We start from the raw sequence: 20,337 nt of genomic DNA, 5'->3' as shown, positions 1-20,337 counted from the left end.
TGGGATACCTACATTATATGTTGTGAAGTCCAACATAACAATCGAAGTTCAGGCTCTTCTTCATGATATTGAAAATGAAGAGATATTACCAATGCATAAATGGTTAAGAAAGTAAAACTTGACACAAATTTTGAAAACCTATTTACACATTGTATAAATGACTAAATTCAATGATTATAATATAGTATAAATGTTGTTTAATAGTTATTACTACTCCATGAATGATTAGTCAAGTGAATTTTTTTCCATTTTTTAAATATCATTTTGATAAATGATTCTAAATTTTTAATTTGCATAATATTTTACAAATGTTGTTATTATACCTTTAAAAAGTATGATATTGCCTTTATCTCATTTTCATTATCATTAATTCAAATTTAACCAAAATTAAATTAAAAACATCATTGATCATTGAATTTAATTGCACTTGATACTTTATCATTGAAAATATAAATATTCCATATTTTGAAACTTGATATTTCTCGGCGTACTTTACTTAGATTTCTAAAAATATAGGTATTTATGAAGTTAACTCTTAATATGGAGATAGACAAAATTGATTAATAGTTAAACTCAGAGTGAGTGGTAGTTGAAAGGAGAAAATAAATTAATTTTTTTTGTTTTTAATGCATTTAAGTGTCACAAACACGTCAAGTTTAATGCTTCTAGTCTTTATTAACACATATTTATGCATCCATTATGTGAGTGTTTACGAAGTTAACTCTTAGTATGATGGAGATAGACAAAATTGATTAATAATTAAATTCAGAGTGAGTGGTAGTTGAAAGTAGAAAATAATTTTATTTTGTTTTTTGTTTTTCATGCATTTAAGTGTCACAAACACGTCAAATTTAATGCTTCTAGTTTTTATTAACATATATTTGTGCATCCATTGTGAGTGTATTATGTCAAATCTAATGCTTCTAGTTTTAATTAACACATATTTGTGCATCCACTATGTGAGTGTTTATGAAGTTAACTCTTAATATGATGGAGATAGACAAAATTGATTAATAGTTAAACTTAGTGTGAGTGGTAGTTGAAAGGAGAAAGTAAACTATTATTTTTTAGCTTTTCATGCATTTAAGTGTCACAAACACGTCAAATTTAATGCTTTTAGTTTTTATTAGCACATATTTGTGCATCCATTATGTGAGTGTAATAAGCCTTCGGCATAATAATTATATATACTAGTATACCTATATTTAAAAAATATATGTAAAATATGCTGAGAAATATCTTCTAATAGAAGAGAATCATCTTTAAATAAATGTTCTTCTAAAATACTAAACACCAAGAATACAAATCCATTAAAGTCTTGCATGTAAAAAGTTGTGAATCTAGCTGGAGACAAGTGGTGAGGGTTCTATTTTATTTGGAGTAATAAAATAACACCTCCACAAAAGCTGAAGCATGGCATATTTCATGCATTTACCCGTTATTTGCATGTCAAATTATCAAAAATGGATTTTTGTTTACGGACATTTTGATGTCATTGTAGATGCCTCTCGGTATAACTAGTATATCTATATTTTAAAAATATAGGTAAATTATGCCGAGAGATATCTTATAATAGAAGTGAATCTGACGATGTTATTGATTATTCCCTTTTAAACATTATGGCACTCTTCTACTATCATTTGAATGTAACGGTTTCATATAGTTGGAGATAAGTGGCAAGGGTTCTATTTTATTGGGAGTCATAAAATAACACCTCCACAAAAACCAAAAGATAACATATTTCATGCAATTACCCGTCATTTGCATGTAATTGAATTTTTGTTTACGAACATTTTGATCTCATTGTAGATGCCTCTCGGCATAATAAATATATACATAATTTTTTAATAAATATTCTTATACATAATTTTTTTAGTTATGCACCGTTTTTTTTCTGTATTTCTCTTTTTATATTTTTTTATATATGTGAGTGTATGTGAGCCTTTTTTTGAGTATATATTTTTTACTTGTTATGTTTGTTTTTTTTTAATCCTAGCCCCCTACAGCCACCCTCTCTTTACCCACCTTCATCCACATACCCCACCCTCTCCTTTTATTTGGCCTTTTCTGCTAACAACTCATTTTATTCTTGTTTCTCTTCTTCTTCTTTCTTATTCCTAATCATGGATCATGGAGTTTGATCCAAAACGTCAACAACAAAATTTACATAGTTAATACCTGAAGCTATGAATGTTAACACTATGGACTATGGAAATCATATATCTAGAATATCCTAGACTAATCAATGTATTAACCTAGATCAATCCTTCTCTCAGACAAAATTTAGGGTGTGTGAATGGGCTTAGCTACTATCCTCAAGGGAGACCCAACCTGACTAGATTCAATTCCCATTTTTGTTGTGCTTGGATGATGATTTATTGAGTGTGTGCAATGAACTATGCTAATGACAACCAAATTGAACAATTTTAACAAAATGCAAGTGAGATTGAACAAAAACCAAATATAAGAAAGTAATACAAACAGTAACCTAGTGCAAGAATCTAGATCTGGTTGGTCAGACTCCAGCACTGGGCACTAGTATCTTGGAGTTGTGCTAGGAATTGTGATCAAGAATGGAGTTAGCAGAGATCTAGACACGTCACTAAAAATTAGGGTAGAGGTAGTAGGACAAAAGTGTTAGGTGCTAGTGTCTTTAAAGTTTGCATGATTTGAAGTCCGATGATCTCTATCACTGTCCAATATGTTTATTTGTACCTCTGTCGTGGTAAGGATCTCTCATATTAGAGCCTCTACACATAAGAGAGTGGAAAATGTCATGTTGTAGAGGGGCTTGTGTCGATTAAACCCAGTATTGGTGTTCCCACATCCACAACAACGATAATAATGATGATAAAGAGTGTGTGTTCTCTAAAGGGAGCAAAGGCCAAAGAAATAACATGAATGCTGAAATGACAATGTTACCTTAGATGTGAAACCCTTGCTCGAATCTCTCACAATGTAATGATGAATGCGCTTTGAAATCTTGCAAATGTCAGTACGCAACACAATAATTATTATAAATCAAATACAATTCTTGATTCTAGATCATAATGTGCTTGGCAGCTGATCTCTTGATCATTGCCTTAGACTTCTTAGCTTAATTGATCTTTTAGTTCATCTAGATTGCTAGAGTTTCTAATGGAGAAAGAGATTTGCATTTATATGCAACTATCATGTTTTCACAATTGTAATAACCCACTATACTTAACCCAACAAAATTTTGACCCCTTTTTTTTTCTTATGTTTAATCATTTGTGTTTGATTCAATTGCATACTCTGGGCATCTATCCACTTGGATTAGGCATTCATCCATCTGGGATGAGCATCTAACCATATGGGTTAGGCATCTGTCCATATGGGACAGAAGGTTTCATCTATCCAATACGGGATAGGCATCTACCCATACGGGGTAGGCATCTATCCAACTTGGGATAGGAGGTGCTATGGCCAGAGACTTAGACTCATCGGGACCATTTGGGTCCTGAGTCACTCACTAAGTACTACACTCCTAAGTCACTCACTAAGTACTGAGGTCGTCGTTCTTAGGAGAAATCATAATGCAAGCTTGAATTACGCCTCAGAATTTGGCTTAAGGCCTCGGGAAGACAAGCGAATCCATACGGGATTCCTTCCGAGTATGCATTGAATTACTTTTTCTTTTATTACACATATCTTTCAAATTAGGATTCTTCGCAATCCTTTTTCTTACCAAATCCTAGACCCCATCCACGAATGCCTGAGTACTAGGGACAACTTCGTCCCTAGACTGCCTACATACCCGTTTCGGTACGAGATCAAAGCATAAAGTATGTAGTTCTATTTTCTAATCTATGGTTTAATGTAAACTGTTTGGTGCGTACGCAACCCTTTCTAGGGTCAATGTCCCAAACAAGTTCTCTGTGGTTGCTACCCACGATGGTAGCACTTAAGCAAAGGCTCAAGATGGCCTATTGCTTGTGGCCTAAAGTAACTAGATCCTAATGCCTATCATAAGCGTCACCCTTGACCCAATTGTCAATCGTTAACAACTTTTCGAGATTAAGTCAAATTTATAAAAACATTTTGATCAATCAACCCTAAAGGGGTTTACTATCGTTTAACATAGCGGGTGTAAAATCATTTAAGGATTATCTTATTAGATTATCGATCCAAGGGGGATTACCCACCCCTTGGATTTTAACTTCCAAGTGTCCCTTAGTACTCCCCGACGATTTATAGGGACGATGCCACAAACGTCGTTGATGCAATTTTATTAGGCATTAAGTGCAGTAGTTCAACACGACGACATTACCTGTAAGCGTGACCCTGAGGCACCGTAAATACCGAACACTGCTAGGTTTTTGTTTTCCAACTCCCTTTGTTTAGTTTTCTAACTAGGAGGCTATGAAAACTTTTAATTAGCATCATGCTTGAAACAATTATGAAATGAATGTGCATAAGTAGACATTGCAAAGCTTAATTAATTGAAATAACTACTTCTATGGGATTCATGAACCACTTGAAAAAAAATACCATCCTTCTACAACTAAATTATTTAATATTTCAAACTTGAAATATAACTTGCACAATCATGACAATTAAGAAACTCGCACATTGATAATTAAGCGTGTAACTTGCGTGAAGATGATGAAAATGTAACTTGCTCATCAATAAATGCAAATAATGTATAAGTAATTCGCATGATGCAAGAATAGTGTAATTTACATGCAAGATTAAGCAATGTTTATTTCTATCACAAGAATAATTAATTATATAGTCACTAGTTCAAAATAAGCAATTAGTTTAGACATTAGACAAATTTTGGATCAAATCATAATAATATAAATTAATTGTTTTTAATGAATCTAAAATACCAACTAAGTAACCCAATAAATCCCAAATAAATTGAAAGATTCCAATTATAAAATTAGATATAATTTTAATTGACAATTATAAATTTACTAAAGATTGATTTGGTAGTATTAGATAACAATGATCCAAATTATTTCTAAATTTATCTAAATTTAACTTTACTAAACTAAAATTTAAATTAAAGAAAATATTAACAAATTCCAATTTGCAAATTAATATGTAGAAATCTAAATTAAGAAAAGACAAAAAAAAAACAATTGATACAAAAATAATTTAAAATAGGGCTTTTATTGCCAAGTGGGGAGTGGGGGCCACAGGTCCCATCAATATTAAGAGAGGGAAAAAGAAATGGATTTACTCTCAGGATTTAAATAAGTTTGGGTACACATGAATAGATTTAAAATCAAAGGAAGAGATTTTCATTTGAATGATTTTCACATGAAGAACACAAGATTCTTACAGCAAGTTTTATTCATAGGAAAACATGAGAATTTTAATTTATTTATTTTTATTTGCAGTAAGATTTACTCCCAGAAAAGAAAAGAAAACAAGAAAACAAGATCTGTAATTAATCTTTCACCCCAATAAGTTTCATTCACAGGAAAACAAAATTTCTTACAGGAGAAATTTATTTATTTATTTATGTTCACAATAAGATTTATCACAGGAGAAAAAAAGAATAAAACAAGAAAAGAAATTTGAAATTAATCTTTATTCCCAATAAGTTTCATTCACAGGAAAACAAAATTTCATACATGAGAAATTAATTTATTCACAGCAAGATTTACTCATAGGAAAGAAAAGAATAACACAAGAAGCGTGATTCAATTAAAAGAGGAGAACTTAGATACTTGAAGCTTGATGTAGAATCCCCTCTGAATTCTTCAACTAGCCTCCCTTGATCCTTCCTTTCAACTTTTTCTTTGAATTTCTTCAAAAACAACTACTTAACAATCCTACACATGAAATGTGACTACCAAAAAAAAAAAACTACTACTTGAGAAAACTTTTCTTCAATAAAAATAATCAACCCCCTCTTTTGAAAACTTGCATACAATATATAGGAAAACCCCCTTAATTCCACTATCTAGAGAAATTAATTAAGAGTGAGATTCTTTTTCCAATATTGGATCCATGCAAAATTGATTAATATCCTAGTAGGGGAGTTACATGCAAGGGAATTAAAGAATGAAGATTCTTTTAGAAGCTTATAATTTCTCCTACAACATGTGCCATAATTGGAAATGGGAAAAATAAATAATGCATATTTAAATTATATTCTTCAAGTGTGCATGCAAACCCATTATTTAACCTTTTATAATATTTATTCAACCATATTCAATAGCTCAACCAAAAAAAGATATAATAGAAATTATATCAAATCAAAAGTGATAAAGGAGGGTTGTGACAACAATAACCATTTGAGTTTAGGTTGGCAACAAGGTCGTATTTGATAATCGCCTAAGGCCGACATTTGAACTTTGAAATCTGGTGCCAATTCTATGGGACACTAGCGTTGAGCACTAGAGTCCTTGCATATTAGCAAGTCAAAGGGCTAGGGACCAAATGATTTGACCTGATTTCCCAAGTAGAACCCAAGACACACATTCACACATAATCAAGCACAACCACTAAAATAGGTGTTAAACATAGTGTGAAATTGTAAGCGACAAAAAAAATACGACGCTACAATTGTAGATGGAAGCATAGCTATGTTCAACACATGACTTACGGAAAAAGAGTTATCTCAAGTTAAAAGGATTGATTACACTAAGAACTTTATCCCATTTCCCAAATGAACTCCATTTTAACAATCTAAAAATGTCATTATTAATCAGTAGACATTGCATCATATGGATATGAAAAGTATCTTTCAAAAAGGAGATCCCATTGAGGAAATATGCATAGAGCAACCAAAAGGTTTTATTCAAGACCCTTCTTTAATATTTAGAAATTTAAATCTTCATACGGTGTCAAACAAGCCCTTGCGGCTTGGTATTCAAAGATTAATACCCTCCTTTAGCAAAGTTTTCTTAGCGTCACTCATATATAAATGTGCATAATTAGCCCTCCTAGTCCTACATGTCAAACTCGTCATCACAAAGTTCTTAATTCATCATTGGTACAATAGATTTGGCTCTATGGGATAGGTTTCACATGATTGACTTTGGACTTCTACGCTAAATTTTCCACAGTAAGTTCACTTAATCCAACACAAAAATTAGTCTAGCACAACCTTAGTATACTCATGATCTTCATACACAACTTTACATAGCTTAGTGCAAGCCTAAACCAACTCTTTCATTTTGAAGTCAAGTTGGACTAACTTTGTACCACTAGTTTTTTAGGAACCTTATTTACTCAATTTACAAACATCCTAACATTTTTATGAGGTTAGTATGGTTTATTGTTGAATGCAAGAACCAAGTTCATGCATTTCACTAGAGAGTGCTCAACTAAAAATTGCACTCTATTAAAGGAGCAGACAAGTATAAGATACGTAACACAATAGGTATACATGCAAATTTGATAAGATATAGACTCATATTGCCCTAGTGATTATGACAATTAAAAGCCTACAATAGGTTAAAATTTCATCTTGGTTCTCATGCCTATGTTGATCGATCAAGATGCAATGTGTTATTGCTTAATGTTCTATAAAGATCGAGTATCAAGAGGACTTTTGACTTTTGTAGATTATTAATGAGTTTCCAGAAATCCTTTTTTATTAACCTTTATTCATCCATTATGATAAACACATCAATGTCTATATGCACTACATTAGAGGGCTCATTCAAGAGCAAGAGATTGAACTCAATCAAAGCAAGTTGCTAACATTGTTTACAAAACGCTTGACAAAAAGACAGTTTCATTTGCCAACATTTTTAGGCATTCAAGAGACAATTGCTTAAGAGGGGTTACCAAGTCCTCTCTTTTCTACTCTTCCTAGCAGCTATCTTTGTCTTCTTTTTAGTGGTTTTCTCTCTTTATGTAGGGGGTTGTTCTTTTGTGCACAAATAAGTAACATTACATTGCCTTGTGAGGACCAATTTTTACTCATCTTCGCTACACTTCAAAAAGGGTGTTGGTATGATTGTATTTATAGCACCAAAGCTCAAACTTACTTCAGTAGTTTGTTTACTTGGGTTCATTTATACACATCCTTATTGCAGTGCAAGGTGTTACCCTTGTCCCTAGAAGCTACACTTTCTTATTCTAAATAGTAAGATGTCACATCATTCCTTTGCAATTACACTTCATGGAGAGTGAGTTGTCATCTTGTTCTCAATTTTTTTTGTATATGCAAATTCACTTATTTTTCACACCACATAGGTAGAATAGGCAAGTTTTATTCATCATATGGTGCAATCATTTTCCTTCATATGTGGAACCTATATCATCTCTTTAGGCAAATAGGTTATTAAAAATAGGTATGTCATTTGCTCTTAGCAAAGCATTTCGCATCATACATACCTCATTAAAATGAATAGTCTACTACGATCACTTATCAATAACAAAGATACAACATTATTTTAATTTATTGGTTTAAACTATAGAAAAAAATTTCATCAATTGAATAGTTATATAATTGTATAGTTTTATAAAAATTATAAATTTATGCTATCGAGAATCCAATTTATAAAACAAGCAATTTCAAAGAAAAATAAGCTTGATGTTCTCTTCATAAGGAAAGAAGATTCCCTTATTTCATTTAGTCTCTTCCACAAAGTTGCATACACAATTTCTATTATCTTGGCAATGCTTTTACCTATATGATTGTTTAAGTACAAGTGGCCCTTTGAATAGGATCTTGAAAATATTGTAATGATATAAAAGTAGCCTCCTGTTAATATTTATACAAAATGTTAGCATGAAAGAAAACATATTACAAAACAAGAAAGATCTATTCTCCACAAGTTTAATTTTTAAATTGTAATGGAACAAAAAACCAAATAACATAGCCATTCGAAAGAGAGACATAAGTACCTCAGTTCGAATTGTTCGACTTCCTTGGTTGGGGCATGTGTTTAGGTAGCAATCAAATAGTTGTCGAACCCCTTTTCCCTGAGAAAATAGTTCATTGTATCAATCAAATGACTTTAAGCCCTCTACAACTAAATCAAATATGAGAAACTAAACTATTATAAAAGAAAAAAACCATGACACTGTCCATGTCGTCACAAATGAGTGTGTTGTATAAATTCTTGAAGTGCCCCAAATATTCACAAAAGAATGTAAGGCGGCTTTTTCAGCTAGAGGTATAATGAGTATAAAAATGTGGATTACTAACTCTTATGTTTAGAACAAAAATGGTAGAAAATGTTTTGAGGTGGAAAAAAAGTATAATTGTACATGGTATTAAGCTTCAAGTTTAAACATTCACATAATACATCAAAGTCAAGATCCATGTTTTATTACCATTGATTCAAGTACGACAATAAAAGCTTCATTATTATCATTACAAACATATGATGGTAAAGGAATTGAAGTCTACAAAATGTCTAATGATAAGTGAAATAGTAAGATAAAATATACAATTAGACCTGCTATGAATGCACCAAATTTGGGCTATCAATGTCAAAATCAATCAAAACATTGTGGCCATTTCCTATTTCCAATTGTGATACATTTAATCAAACTTCAACCAATCTATATGCTTCTTTGTCAATATATCTAGTATCATTAGGTTCAATATCTTGTTGTGTCAATGGAGTTTATTAACCCTAATGATGCAAAAATACAATGAACTATAACTAAGTTCTCTATTTTTCTTGACATAAGAATGTTTCATTCAACCAAGGGGATGAATTTGTATGCAAATCAACTCCAATCTACAACAAAGGAACTAGCTACCCATTATAAGCAAGTGGCAAGTATTACTAGCTCCATTGTATCCTTGTCATGCATATCCACAAATCAAAAGATTCTTCCTAACCAAAATTTTGTTAAATGTTACAATCTTGAACATTGAGAAGTACGCTCTATTGCTCCTATAGTCTAGATGTGTTCTCATCATTGGACATTTTCACAAGAGCCTTCATTAACCCTTCTTTTATCTCATCACTCTTTAAAAGATGTCCTATATCAACAATTGATGCATATCACTTAGGGTTAAGAGAGTAGACTACTCAAGTGTGGCATTCATTGTATCCCACCTCCATGTCAAAATAGTCCTCATATGCTCCTCATTAAGTCCAATCTAGGAGCACTACTATCAATTGTTTGCTTCATATGGCCAAACATATTGTTAAATGTCTCATAAATCTCCCCATGCTTAAAAAGATATCTATCAACGTATCCAACTATATAACTAGTTACAAGTGAGATGATAGTGCTAATGCTCATGCACTAGAAAGATGGAGAATAACAATATGTTTTGGTTCAAGAGGTACAACCATCTAAATTATAAATATGTGTTGTACTTAGTAAGACTAACGTGGTTGATGAGAATCCATTCATTCAAGAAATAAGAATGTGTGTACAAGATGTCAAATGGGAAAGAAATAGTTGACACCTTTAATAGCTTATAAGGAAAATTGTCTACAACTACCTACACCTTTAATAGCTTATAAGGAAAATTGTCTACAACTAAAAAAGAAACCACCATATGATTCTTGTAAAGGAATATACATTTCTGGTTTTCTACATAAATGAACTTAAAATTAGCAAGTCTAAAGCAACGCATTAGAAAAGTTCAATTTGTGTATTTATGTACCTGAAATTGAAATAAATCAAATGAACAAAATGCGAAAAACCAAAAGAATGGAAAGAAATCATGTCCAAACTATTACAACAAATTTAATTGAATAATACTTCTCACAAAGCTATAATGTTAATAAATGTGTCTCATTTTCAAATTTTATAGAACAATAAAATAGTAAAAATAAACCAATTCCATCCAATCAAAATACTCTTGAAAAGCTATGCTAAAAACCAAAAGAATGGAAAGAAATCTTGTGCAAACTATTACAACAAATTTAATTGAATAATACTTCTCACAAAGCTATAATGTTAATCAATGTGTTTCATTTTCAAATTTTATAGAACAATAAAATAGTTAAAATAAACCAATGCCATCCAATCAAAATACTCTTGAAAAGCTCATGTCCTCATATAATATCTAGTAAGTTGAAAAAATACTATTATACCTTGAGATTTTGATCCTCCTCAACATTCTCCTCGAGACCCGCAAGTCCTCCAAATGCAATTAGTAAATGTCTAATAAAGCACACAAAGAATTTAAATGACATAGAAACACCATATACAATTAATTTAATAAAGACCAAAACTTTCAAGCTTCAATGTTAAAAAATAGTCACAAGGGATAAATACACAAAATACAAAGAATAAAATATTGACTAAGAATATTGCACAACCACATGTAGTTGCACACTTCTACAGTTTATGATATATTTGATCTGACAAACCAACAAAGGTTTTATTAAAGAACAACAAATGCCATAAAAATCAATAAGGAGTGATAAATACACAAAATACAAAGAATAAAATATTGACTAAGAATATTGCACAACCACATGAAGTTGCACACCTCTATAGTTTATGATATATTTGATCTTACAAACCAACAAAGGTTTTATTAAAGAACAACAAGTGCAATAAAAACATGAACATGGCCAAACTATTATAGGCCAAAAACTAAGGTAAATAGTATTATATTAGTTGTAGTCTTTGAAATAAAATCTCAAAGTTTTACGTAGCCTCCATTAAGGCCAACACACACATAATCAAAACCTCCAAAACTAGCAACCACCGAGGTTAGCCTACCACAAATAATAATTAAACCCTACGCCAAACCAAAATGAGCTAATCTTTGAAACCAAACGCACGAACCAACTCACAAAACCATTAGATAAGGTGCTCTTCACTTAACAAGAGAAGTTTAAATTTGGCTTACTTGAAAGGAAATAATATACCAACATGCAACAACTTTCGACTTAACCCAATAAGTAATGCTAGTAAACAAGGCCTTAAACTATTTCATAAAAGTAACAACACCCAAAAAGAAATTTGAAATAAAAAAAATAACTCAAGATATACCTTAAGAAAACATATTAAGAGCAAAATCCACCAAGAAGGGTGCCAATATAGTGTCAACAAGGTTATAATATACTTTCATAGATAAACTCATCTTAGGAGATTTTTGAGCTTCAACACTCGAAGATCTAGCAACTTGTCTCAACACTTCAAACCTACTATGCTCCAAGATCGGGATGATGCCCAAACTAAACACCCAAGGCTTGTTTATGTGTGCTAGATGTATGCTTGAAAATCACTAGTGGTTTCCAAAAGCATGGGCTATCATGATACCTCACCTAAATTTGTCTACATGAGAACAAATTTCAACACTTCATTTCACCTATTTTGAGATGTGACGAGGTTTTTGCTAGCAAATCTTAACATCCCACTAGAAAACAGGAGATTATTTCTATCTACATCTTAATTAACTTCTTGATATGAATGAGTGACCAAAGACAACCTTAGCAAATTTAACCAACATTTTACATAGTTACAAATTACTAGCTTGGTAAGTTAACTAAAATGTATGCCACCTCTACCTAAGCACAAGCCTCTAGAACCACATTGTTAAGCAAGGCATACAACATCTTCCCAACAATCCCTCACTTGTATACATTGCATAAAGGGGTCAAAGCAATGAAAAAGAAATTAGAAATAGCTCTCCTACACCAAACACACTTGTATGTGCTCATAAGCTATGTCGACATGTCAACAGAATTTGTAAAAGTATGCCCTCTCAACGAGAACCCCTTTATCCTCCATTATATCACATTTATGTGATTTGTTCATGTATGAAAGGTAGGGTTCTTTGCCAAAGGAATGGCACTATGACAATCATATCAAATCAAGGTTGTATCATGTTTCATCCCAATATTCAAGCACAACTCTAAAGCCAACCTACCTCCTTATAAGCATTGGTAGTTGACATGTACTCTATATTTGATGTCTAGAGACAATTACAACATATCTTTTGCTCACTCAAGGAAGTGCACTATCAAACAAGGTAAAGGCGTGTTGACAAATTGTTTGCTATTCACATCATCAACTCAATTAGAATCCATAGATCCATATTTATCAAGTGTTCTACTAAAAGTGTGTCCTTAGTAGCAAATAAAATGTGTTGAAGTTCCACAAAGCTATCTAAAGACTCCCTTCATCGTGATCCAACTCTCTTTGCCTAGATTGGACATATACTTACTTATGACTCCCACTACTTGAGCAATGTCTAGCTCGTTCGATCATAACATATATCAAGCTACTGGTTTTGTGTGGTCTTTTTCTTTGCTGTTGGTTTTTGTGTTGGTGTTTGCAGTTGTTTTGTTTCGTCTCTTTAATGCTTATCTTTCGAATTGTAATAGGGTTTCAGGTCCCCTAAAACCTGTTTTTACTTAATCGAAAACATATATCAAGCTACCACAAAAGGGATGTAATGCATGTTCTTTATCTTAAGGTCATGACACATTGATCAACAAAAAAATTTGCTCCCAACAAAGGATCATTCACTAGTTTGCAATATTTCATCTTGTATTGTTGCAAACCAAAGTTAATATACTTCCCCTAACAAACACGGTTTTATTTTGGCTCTATCACTCCTAATCTCCATTATTCCTCGTAATATCACCTTGTGACACTTTTCACAAGGCTATGAATCCAATCCAACTCATATCTTCTCCTTCAATATCAACCCTATTGGCATTATGTTGTCATTGATGTCAACCGGTATAGGATGGCAACCGGTATGGGAGATTGAGAGCAGTGTTGTCATTGATGTCAACTAGCTTAGCAGGTCACCGGTAAGGAAGAGAGTGTCATGCAGCATAATGATCATTGGAGTCACTGGTACACAAGTTAGTGTTGACTTGTGTTGAAGACATGGACTAGAGACCGATATGGTATAACAATTGGTAAGTGTTTTGTTGGCAGTGCGTTGTTGCCAACCAACAAGTGGATTTGTAGGGTGAGCTAATGCAGAAGTGCCAACCGGTATGACATGTGGATGTGATACAACACGACTCCCACCGGATAAAGATGCAATCACCGAATGAAGAAGATATCACAGGTTGATGAGAAGACTGACAAAGAGTGTGCCCAACCGGATCACATGTGCATGTTTGAAGACATGCCTGCTCAAATAGGGAATCCATATTGGTGCAATGTCGAATGCAGATGACAAGGATCCACTCCAATAAGTGGAGCTTATCTCCTATTATGCATGGAATGCATCATAGTCCTCCGAGATAAGACAGAAGAGTAGAAGGCAGGTGATTGAAGGCTCACACCAGATCAACCGGTGAAACACTAAGTTGCCTTAGGTGCATGAGATCATAGATATGCACTAGATCAGCCAGGTAGACATGATGTGTTGTTGGTATAGAGAAGGAAGGATATGTTTCACTTTGACAAATCGATTGATAGGAGAACCGGTCAAATGATGAAGAAGGCAAGGTTGAGCAGTTGCAGACAGAGAGTGCAACCGGATTGAAGATGAGAAAGGTGTTGCCACAGATGCAGACAGATGGAGATTGTTGAAGGTTGATGACATGGTGTCATCAAGGTGGTTACTGGTAAGTATGTCCACCGGTAAAGCTGACAAGGTGCAGAAGTGAAAGGCTCCCATTTGTTGAAGATGTGCAAGAGGAAGGTTGGCAAGTGTGTTGGCTGATTTAGATGTTCCACCCGAAGAGAAGCAAAGTGCAAGGTTCAAGGCAGACCGGTTAGGGTATAACCAGCAGGGTTTGTAAACCGATAGATGAACCCGGTTGTCTGCTATTGGTCGGTAACCAAGTCGGACCAATATAGTAAGCCAAGGTGGATGCCGACAAAGGTGCCATGTGAAGGTGAAGTAGCATGCATGCACAAGTTGGTGTGGTGTGTCGGTGAGGTTGTTGGTGGTTGGTCCACCATTTAAGGGCAACTGCGAAGCTCGAGGAAGGATGGCAGAGGATTGCAGCTCGAGATCAAGGAAACAGCAGAGAGCCAGTATAGACTGACCTTGCAGATCGAAGTCGGTGAAGGAAACCGCATCACGCATGTGATTGACCAAACACAAGGCCGAAAATCATGCTACAGACGGCTAAAGATGGAAGACGTGTGTTGAAAGGTAAACAGAATGGTGATGCTCATTGATGGGGTGTTGATATCAATCAAGGACATAAGATCTTATTGGGTATGATATGTCACGATGATCAGAGAAGTGAGCTGATGCAGATTCAGTGCATGGCAAAAAACCTAGCACGCAAATGTTTGAACTCACGATTAGGCAAGAGAGTCTGGCTATAAGAGTGTGAATCAAAGATGTAAATGTGTTGTTGCATAAGAGAGTAAAGCCAGTGAAGGGAGGAAAACCATAGAGTTAACCAGTCTAGTGCTCAACGACAATCACAAAAGAGACTGAGTGTGTGAGAGAGAACTGGTTAGAAGAGTTCAATCGGCGAGGGTGAGGTAACCAGTAGACTGTCATTAAGTCTGACAGAAGAGTGCATCGATGGTGATTAAACTGGCAGAGAAGAGCCATAAAAGATTGTAGTGAAGAACCGGTACGCTGAGAATTGGCAATGATCAGATAGCAAAGGACTGGCAGAGTGAAGAAGACCAGTGGTGGCTAGCAGCAGTGTGATAGAGAGAAATTTGCATGAGAGTTACAAAGTTCTTTTGTAACAGGGATATTACTTTTGCTTAAAATATGATTTTGTAATCACTGAGTTGGAGCTCAATGCAAGAGTTGGTGCTCCTTGGGTTGGTGCCCTAAATGTTGTAACCGAGGTTTTCATTGTGAGGCTGGATTGGAGCAGTAGTCTCCAGCAACATTTCTCACCGAGGTTTTTCCCATCTTGGGTTTTCCTCGTATATTTGGTGTTATGTGATGTCCCCTTTATGTGTGGTTGCATTTGTGTTATCCTCCCATCTAATCGATATGTTTGATTTATGTTAGATTTGTTAACCGGTATACACACACAGGATAGAAAAGGGAAAAGTTTGGAAACCACTGATTCACCCCCTCCTCTCAGTGTCATCTTGTGATCAACAAACCCTCCATCAACTTTCTATCCTCACCGTTCATTTTCCTTCCAAAATTCTATAAATTGGAGCCGCCTCCTTCATATCCATAGCACACTTTGATGCTAAGTTTATGCTGCCATTTTGAGTCCAAAATTTATCACTAAATCACCTTTATGTTATGCAATTGGAGAGCAATTCACAAATCATCAAAATTAAGAGAAAATCAAGTGATTAAGGGTGCAATCACTTTGGCTCAATCCATGGAGTATGAAGATATAAGGTCTAGTTTGTATTAGATTTTATATTCAAACATCCATTTAGATCTTTATTTTCGTCATTTTCAAAGGCAATGACTCTCTTAACTTTGCTTCAACATAGAGATTTGGGATCCTACACCTAGAGATGGATGTGAGTTCTATATGGACCTAACAAGGAGATTGCTTGTACTATTGAGAGCCAATGTGACTCAATACTTCATAGGTTGAACAATCTCATATTCTACTCTTGAGGAGGCTCATTCAGTGGTGAATAATTTAATATCTATGTGCCACTAGGTTTCCAAATGCATTCTTTCTATGTGTCTTGTCTTCTCATGTGTATCAATATCAATTCTAAAATGTAGATGTATGGTTATGTTTTTTTGTTGTTCTTTATGTTTGTAAGCTATGTTGTCAATCTTGAGGACAATGTTTGAGTACAAAAGATGGCTAGTGGTTTTCAACATATTACCCTGTTGAAGGAATTGTGGTTAGTTATTCCCTTCAGTTTGAGAAACTTACATCCAGTGTTGTTATGTTTGAACTTGAGATTGAATAGTTAAATTTGACATTTTTTTTGTTAGGTTTTAGATGTGTCAAACTTTTCTTAGCTCAAGGGCATGTCAATGATGTGAAAGAACATGTTTTAGTTTGCAAGATATCTTTTGCAATGGATTTGCAAATTTGCATATCAATGGGTGTTACTTGACACTATATAATATATAACAAATGACCCACACAATTTATGTAAGAGCTAATGTTAGAATTTTTTATATTATGGTTTATACTAGGCAAGCCTTACCCAATAGTGAGAGTTGTTTATTGTATATGTGCCTATTGTTAATAGTTTTCATTAGACTATGGTTTGGAAGGGTCTTTAAGGTTTTCTATGAGGATGACTACTTTGTGTAGGATAGTGTGTCTACAAAGACTTGAGATTGTAGATTGGGTTGGATATGCGGATAGTGAAAGGTGTATTTATGATGTATTTCCTATATCATGAAGTGTAGTTAGTTGGATGTGTTAATGGAAATCTATGGTTTCTATTCCAACTACTGAGATAAGTATATGGAAAATACCTAGTCCTACCCTCAAGGAGATGGACTTAGGTATTGAAGCATGAGCCAATGGTTTAGAAACCATTTAAAGTGTTGTGGTTGACATGATGGTCATTTGATGGATGTTGTAAATGTTTTGTTGAGCATCTAACCTCAAAGGAGTCAATTGAAAGAGCGTCCTTATATTCTTGGTGGTTAGGTCATAATTTCTTGCTCTTCCCTTTCAATCTTGCAAGGTATATGACATGTGGAAGACTGTTGGGATTAATTGCCATGTATCATGATCCTACTGTTGCATTATTTATTGATTATATTGTTTTATTGATGTCCATATGGAAAAGAGCATCCCACTTTGAGTTGTGAGTATACCATGTTAATTCATAAGTATGATGTGTGTAAGAATTACAAATAACATATGTCATGTAAGATGTGTAAAATCATATATGGCATAATAAGATATGAAAGAGATTCTATGAGGCACGTAAGAGTGTGCAAGAGTGAAGTTGCAAAGAGGACTAGGGATCTTGACCCACTAATTGCATGTAAGAATGATGCCTTATAAAACATCTTACTAAAGGAGGTAAATTACAAAATGGTGCACCCAAATTTGGTGAGAGGCTGACTTGTAATGGTATATGTTATCTATAGCCTATTAACCATCATTTGGTGTGAGTTGTGAGAATTCATACTATGGTATATAATGACCTTATTTGGGCCCATGATATTGCCTTAAGTAGATTTTTACGCTTCCTCAAATCTATATATTGAGGACTTCATATGTAACCATTATGGATTTTGTACTATGGACTTATGCTTTTGGTCTTACTCTAGGTAGCAAGTGTTGATCTACACGAAAGGCATGAAACTCAATTTTTTTTATTATTGCATTATTGTTGGAAATACATTGGTTTCATTGTTTTTGAGGCTAAGCTTTTTCCAAAAGGGTTATTCTAGGGTCTATATTGTCATTTTTGTTCCTATATTGTCTTATACTCTCACGCGATATTTCCTTTTATACGTGTTGATTTTACCTATTGTTATGATACTAAAGAAAACTTAGATCAATTTTTGTACAGATTTCTCATAGATTCAATATGGAAATACATGCATATGTAGTAGTTAAGTTTTATTTTGAGTTGAATTACTAAGGGATTTGTGAGTAGTTTTCTTTACAAGTTGTATTTATTAGGTTGCATTATATACTTAGTTAACCTACTCATGAGTGGGGTCTGGGGTGCATCTTCTTGTGGACTCTATAAATCAACCTCCTCTTAAGTCCATTTTGAACCTTTCATTCAACCTTAGGTGAAGTCTTCTCAATCTTTGGCTTTAGCTACACCAATTTCTTCTCATCTTCAAGTTGCAAGAGTTTACAAGAAGATCTAACCCTCATCAAGATCACATTTTAATGATACATTGTCTTCCTAATCCCAAGAAACCAAAGCATGTAACATTTATATGTTGCAATGAAGGCTTCTTTCCTATCCAATCATCCTTAGGGCTATTGTCCACAAGACTTGATGTATAGGATTTATTAATCAAATTACAAGTTGTGCTAAAAACTTATACCCAAAATAAATTATCCAAATCAACTTCATTAAGCATACTACTAGCTTTCTCAACATAAAGCTTCAAGTTCTTAGAGGAAAACATCATCATTATTGAAATTAATGGTGTTCACGTAAAGGCAAAACAAAGTTCCATAATGAACTCCTTTAGCCAATACAATAGCTCTACACACCATCTTGCATCTATCCTTTTGAAGACCGCATACACTCCAACATCATTCAATTTATTTACAAAAAGTAAATTTCTCATCAAACACAAATATTTACAAAATATTTGAAAGGAATTTGAACTTTCCATCCACAAATGTGAGCATGACCCTTCCATAACTAACAATCTTGAGAGATGAGGTATCTCCCTAATACACCTCACCATAAAATATCATAATTTGAAAACCACAACTTGTGGGGAGTCATGGTAGAAAGCTCTAGAGTAATCAACCATGCATCCTCATGTGCATGTGTGCCAAGGGCAACAAAAAACATATCACCAATGTATTCATTAAAATCTCTTAAGTCAAACTCTCATTGAACTCCTTTTTAATCTTCTTAACCTTGCAATACTTTTAATAAGCCATGTCTTCCAACGATTCCAACACGATCTTAGATTTCCCAAGATAATTAAATCTCTCGTTAGACTTTGTCCTTCTTCCCTTTGCCAAATTATGAAGTTTTCCACATCTCCTTCTGGAGTAATGAACCCACAACCTCATCAAGTTTCAACTTTGAGATAGTGTTATTGATCACCATCACCAAGTTGTCTCACAAACTAGGCAAAGAACATAAAAGAGTCATGTCTATGTCTTCCCCATTCATCTTCATGTCCATAAATGCCAACTCACTCACCAAAGAGTTAAATGCATTCAAATAATCGATAACAAAATCACAATCATTCATCCCCAATGAATAGAGATTCTTCCACATGAAAACTTCTTGAAAAGAGACATTACTTGGGTCCCCAATTTGTTTAGAAATTCACTCTAATATTTCCTCCTAAAACATTTAGGAGCACTAAATCTAAAGACAAGGCCTAAAAAGAGTTCTTGCCTTCCTATACATTATAGCCCGATCTTATGTAGATAGATGGGTTTCCTGCTAGATATAATTGCATTAAGTTCTTCATCAACAAGGAGATCCTCCATCTTGAGCTTCTACAGCTCAAAGTTAATGCCATTGAATTTCTCAATATCCATTTTGGTGACTAACATACCTATTTCTTGAAAAACAAGAACAACACTGCAAAAATCGCACTCTAAAAGGATAACATACCAAATGAAATGAAATAATGCACTAAAATGCAACAATTTCCTACTCAATCTAAAACTCTTCTTACAAGATCTTTATGATTTAACTCTTGTTGTGACGTATTCACACATCGCCCCATTGCAAATGGGGACCCCTTCTTTTTACTTTCTAGGGTTTGTTTTTCTGGGTTTCTAGAGTTTTGTCTGTTAGCCTTTGCTTTTCGAGTGTCGCCAAGGGGATCACTAGGATGGCAGTCTCTGCTTGAGCCGAGGTGAGTCTTTGGGGCCCCAGAATTAGAGTTTCTTTGAAAGTCTTCCTTAGGGT

At 33.9% G+C, this 20,337-nt stretch overlaps 1 protein-coding gene across 2 annotated transcripts in view; it reads right to left on the bottom strand.

The window, feature by feature from the left end:
- Positions 1 to 8,403: 8,403 nt before the first annotated feature.
- LOC131060851 (uncharacterized) overlaps positions 8,404 to 20,337 on the bottom strand; it is a 201,312-nt gene continuing 189,378 nt past the window's right edge. Inside the window, exons 9-11 of one of the 2 annotated variants that reach the window (XM_057994268.2) lie at positions 11,001 to 11,070; positions 8,839 to 8,916; positions 8,404 to 8,695 (exon numbers count right to left, since the gene is read on the bottom strand). In XM_057994268.2, coding sequence (XP_057850251.1) covers positions 8,633 to 8,695; positions 8,839 to 8,916; positions 11,001 to 11,070 — 211 coding nt within the window. In that variant the 3' untranslated portion in view covers positions 8,404 to 8,632. The remainder of the gene's footprint in view (positions 8,696 to 8,838; positions 8,917 to 11,000; positions 11,071 to 20,337) is intronic. The other variant, XM_057994274.2, reaches the window with a different exon arrangement.

The sequence above is a fragment of the Cryptomeria japonica genome, chromosome 5 (assembly GCF_030272615.1).
Source record: "Cryptomeria japonica chromosome 5, Sugi_1.0, whole genome shotgun sequence".
Taxonomy (NCBI): Eukaryota; Viridiplantae; Streptophyta; class Pinopsida; order Cupressales; family Cupressaceae; genus Cryptomeria; species Cryptomeria japonica.
This window is presented reverse-complemented; position numbering and strand designations above follow the sequence as displayed.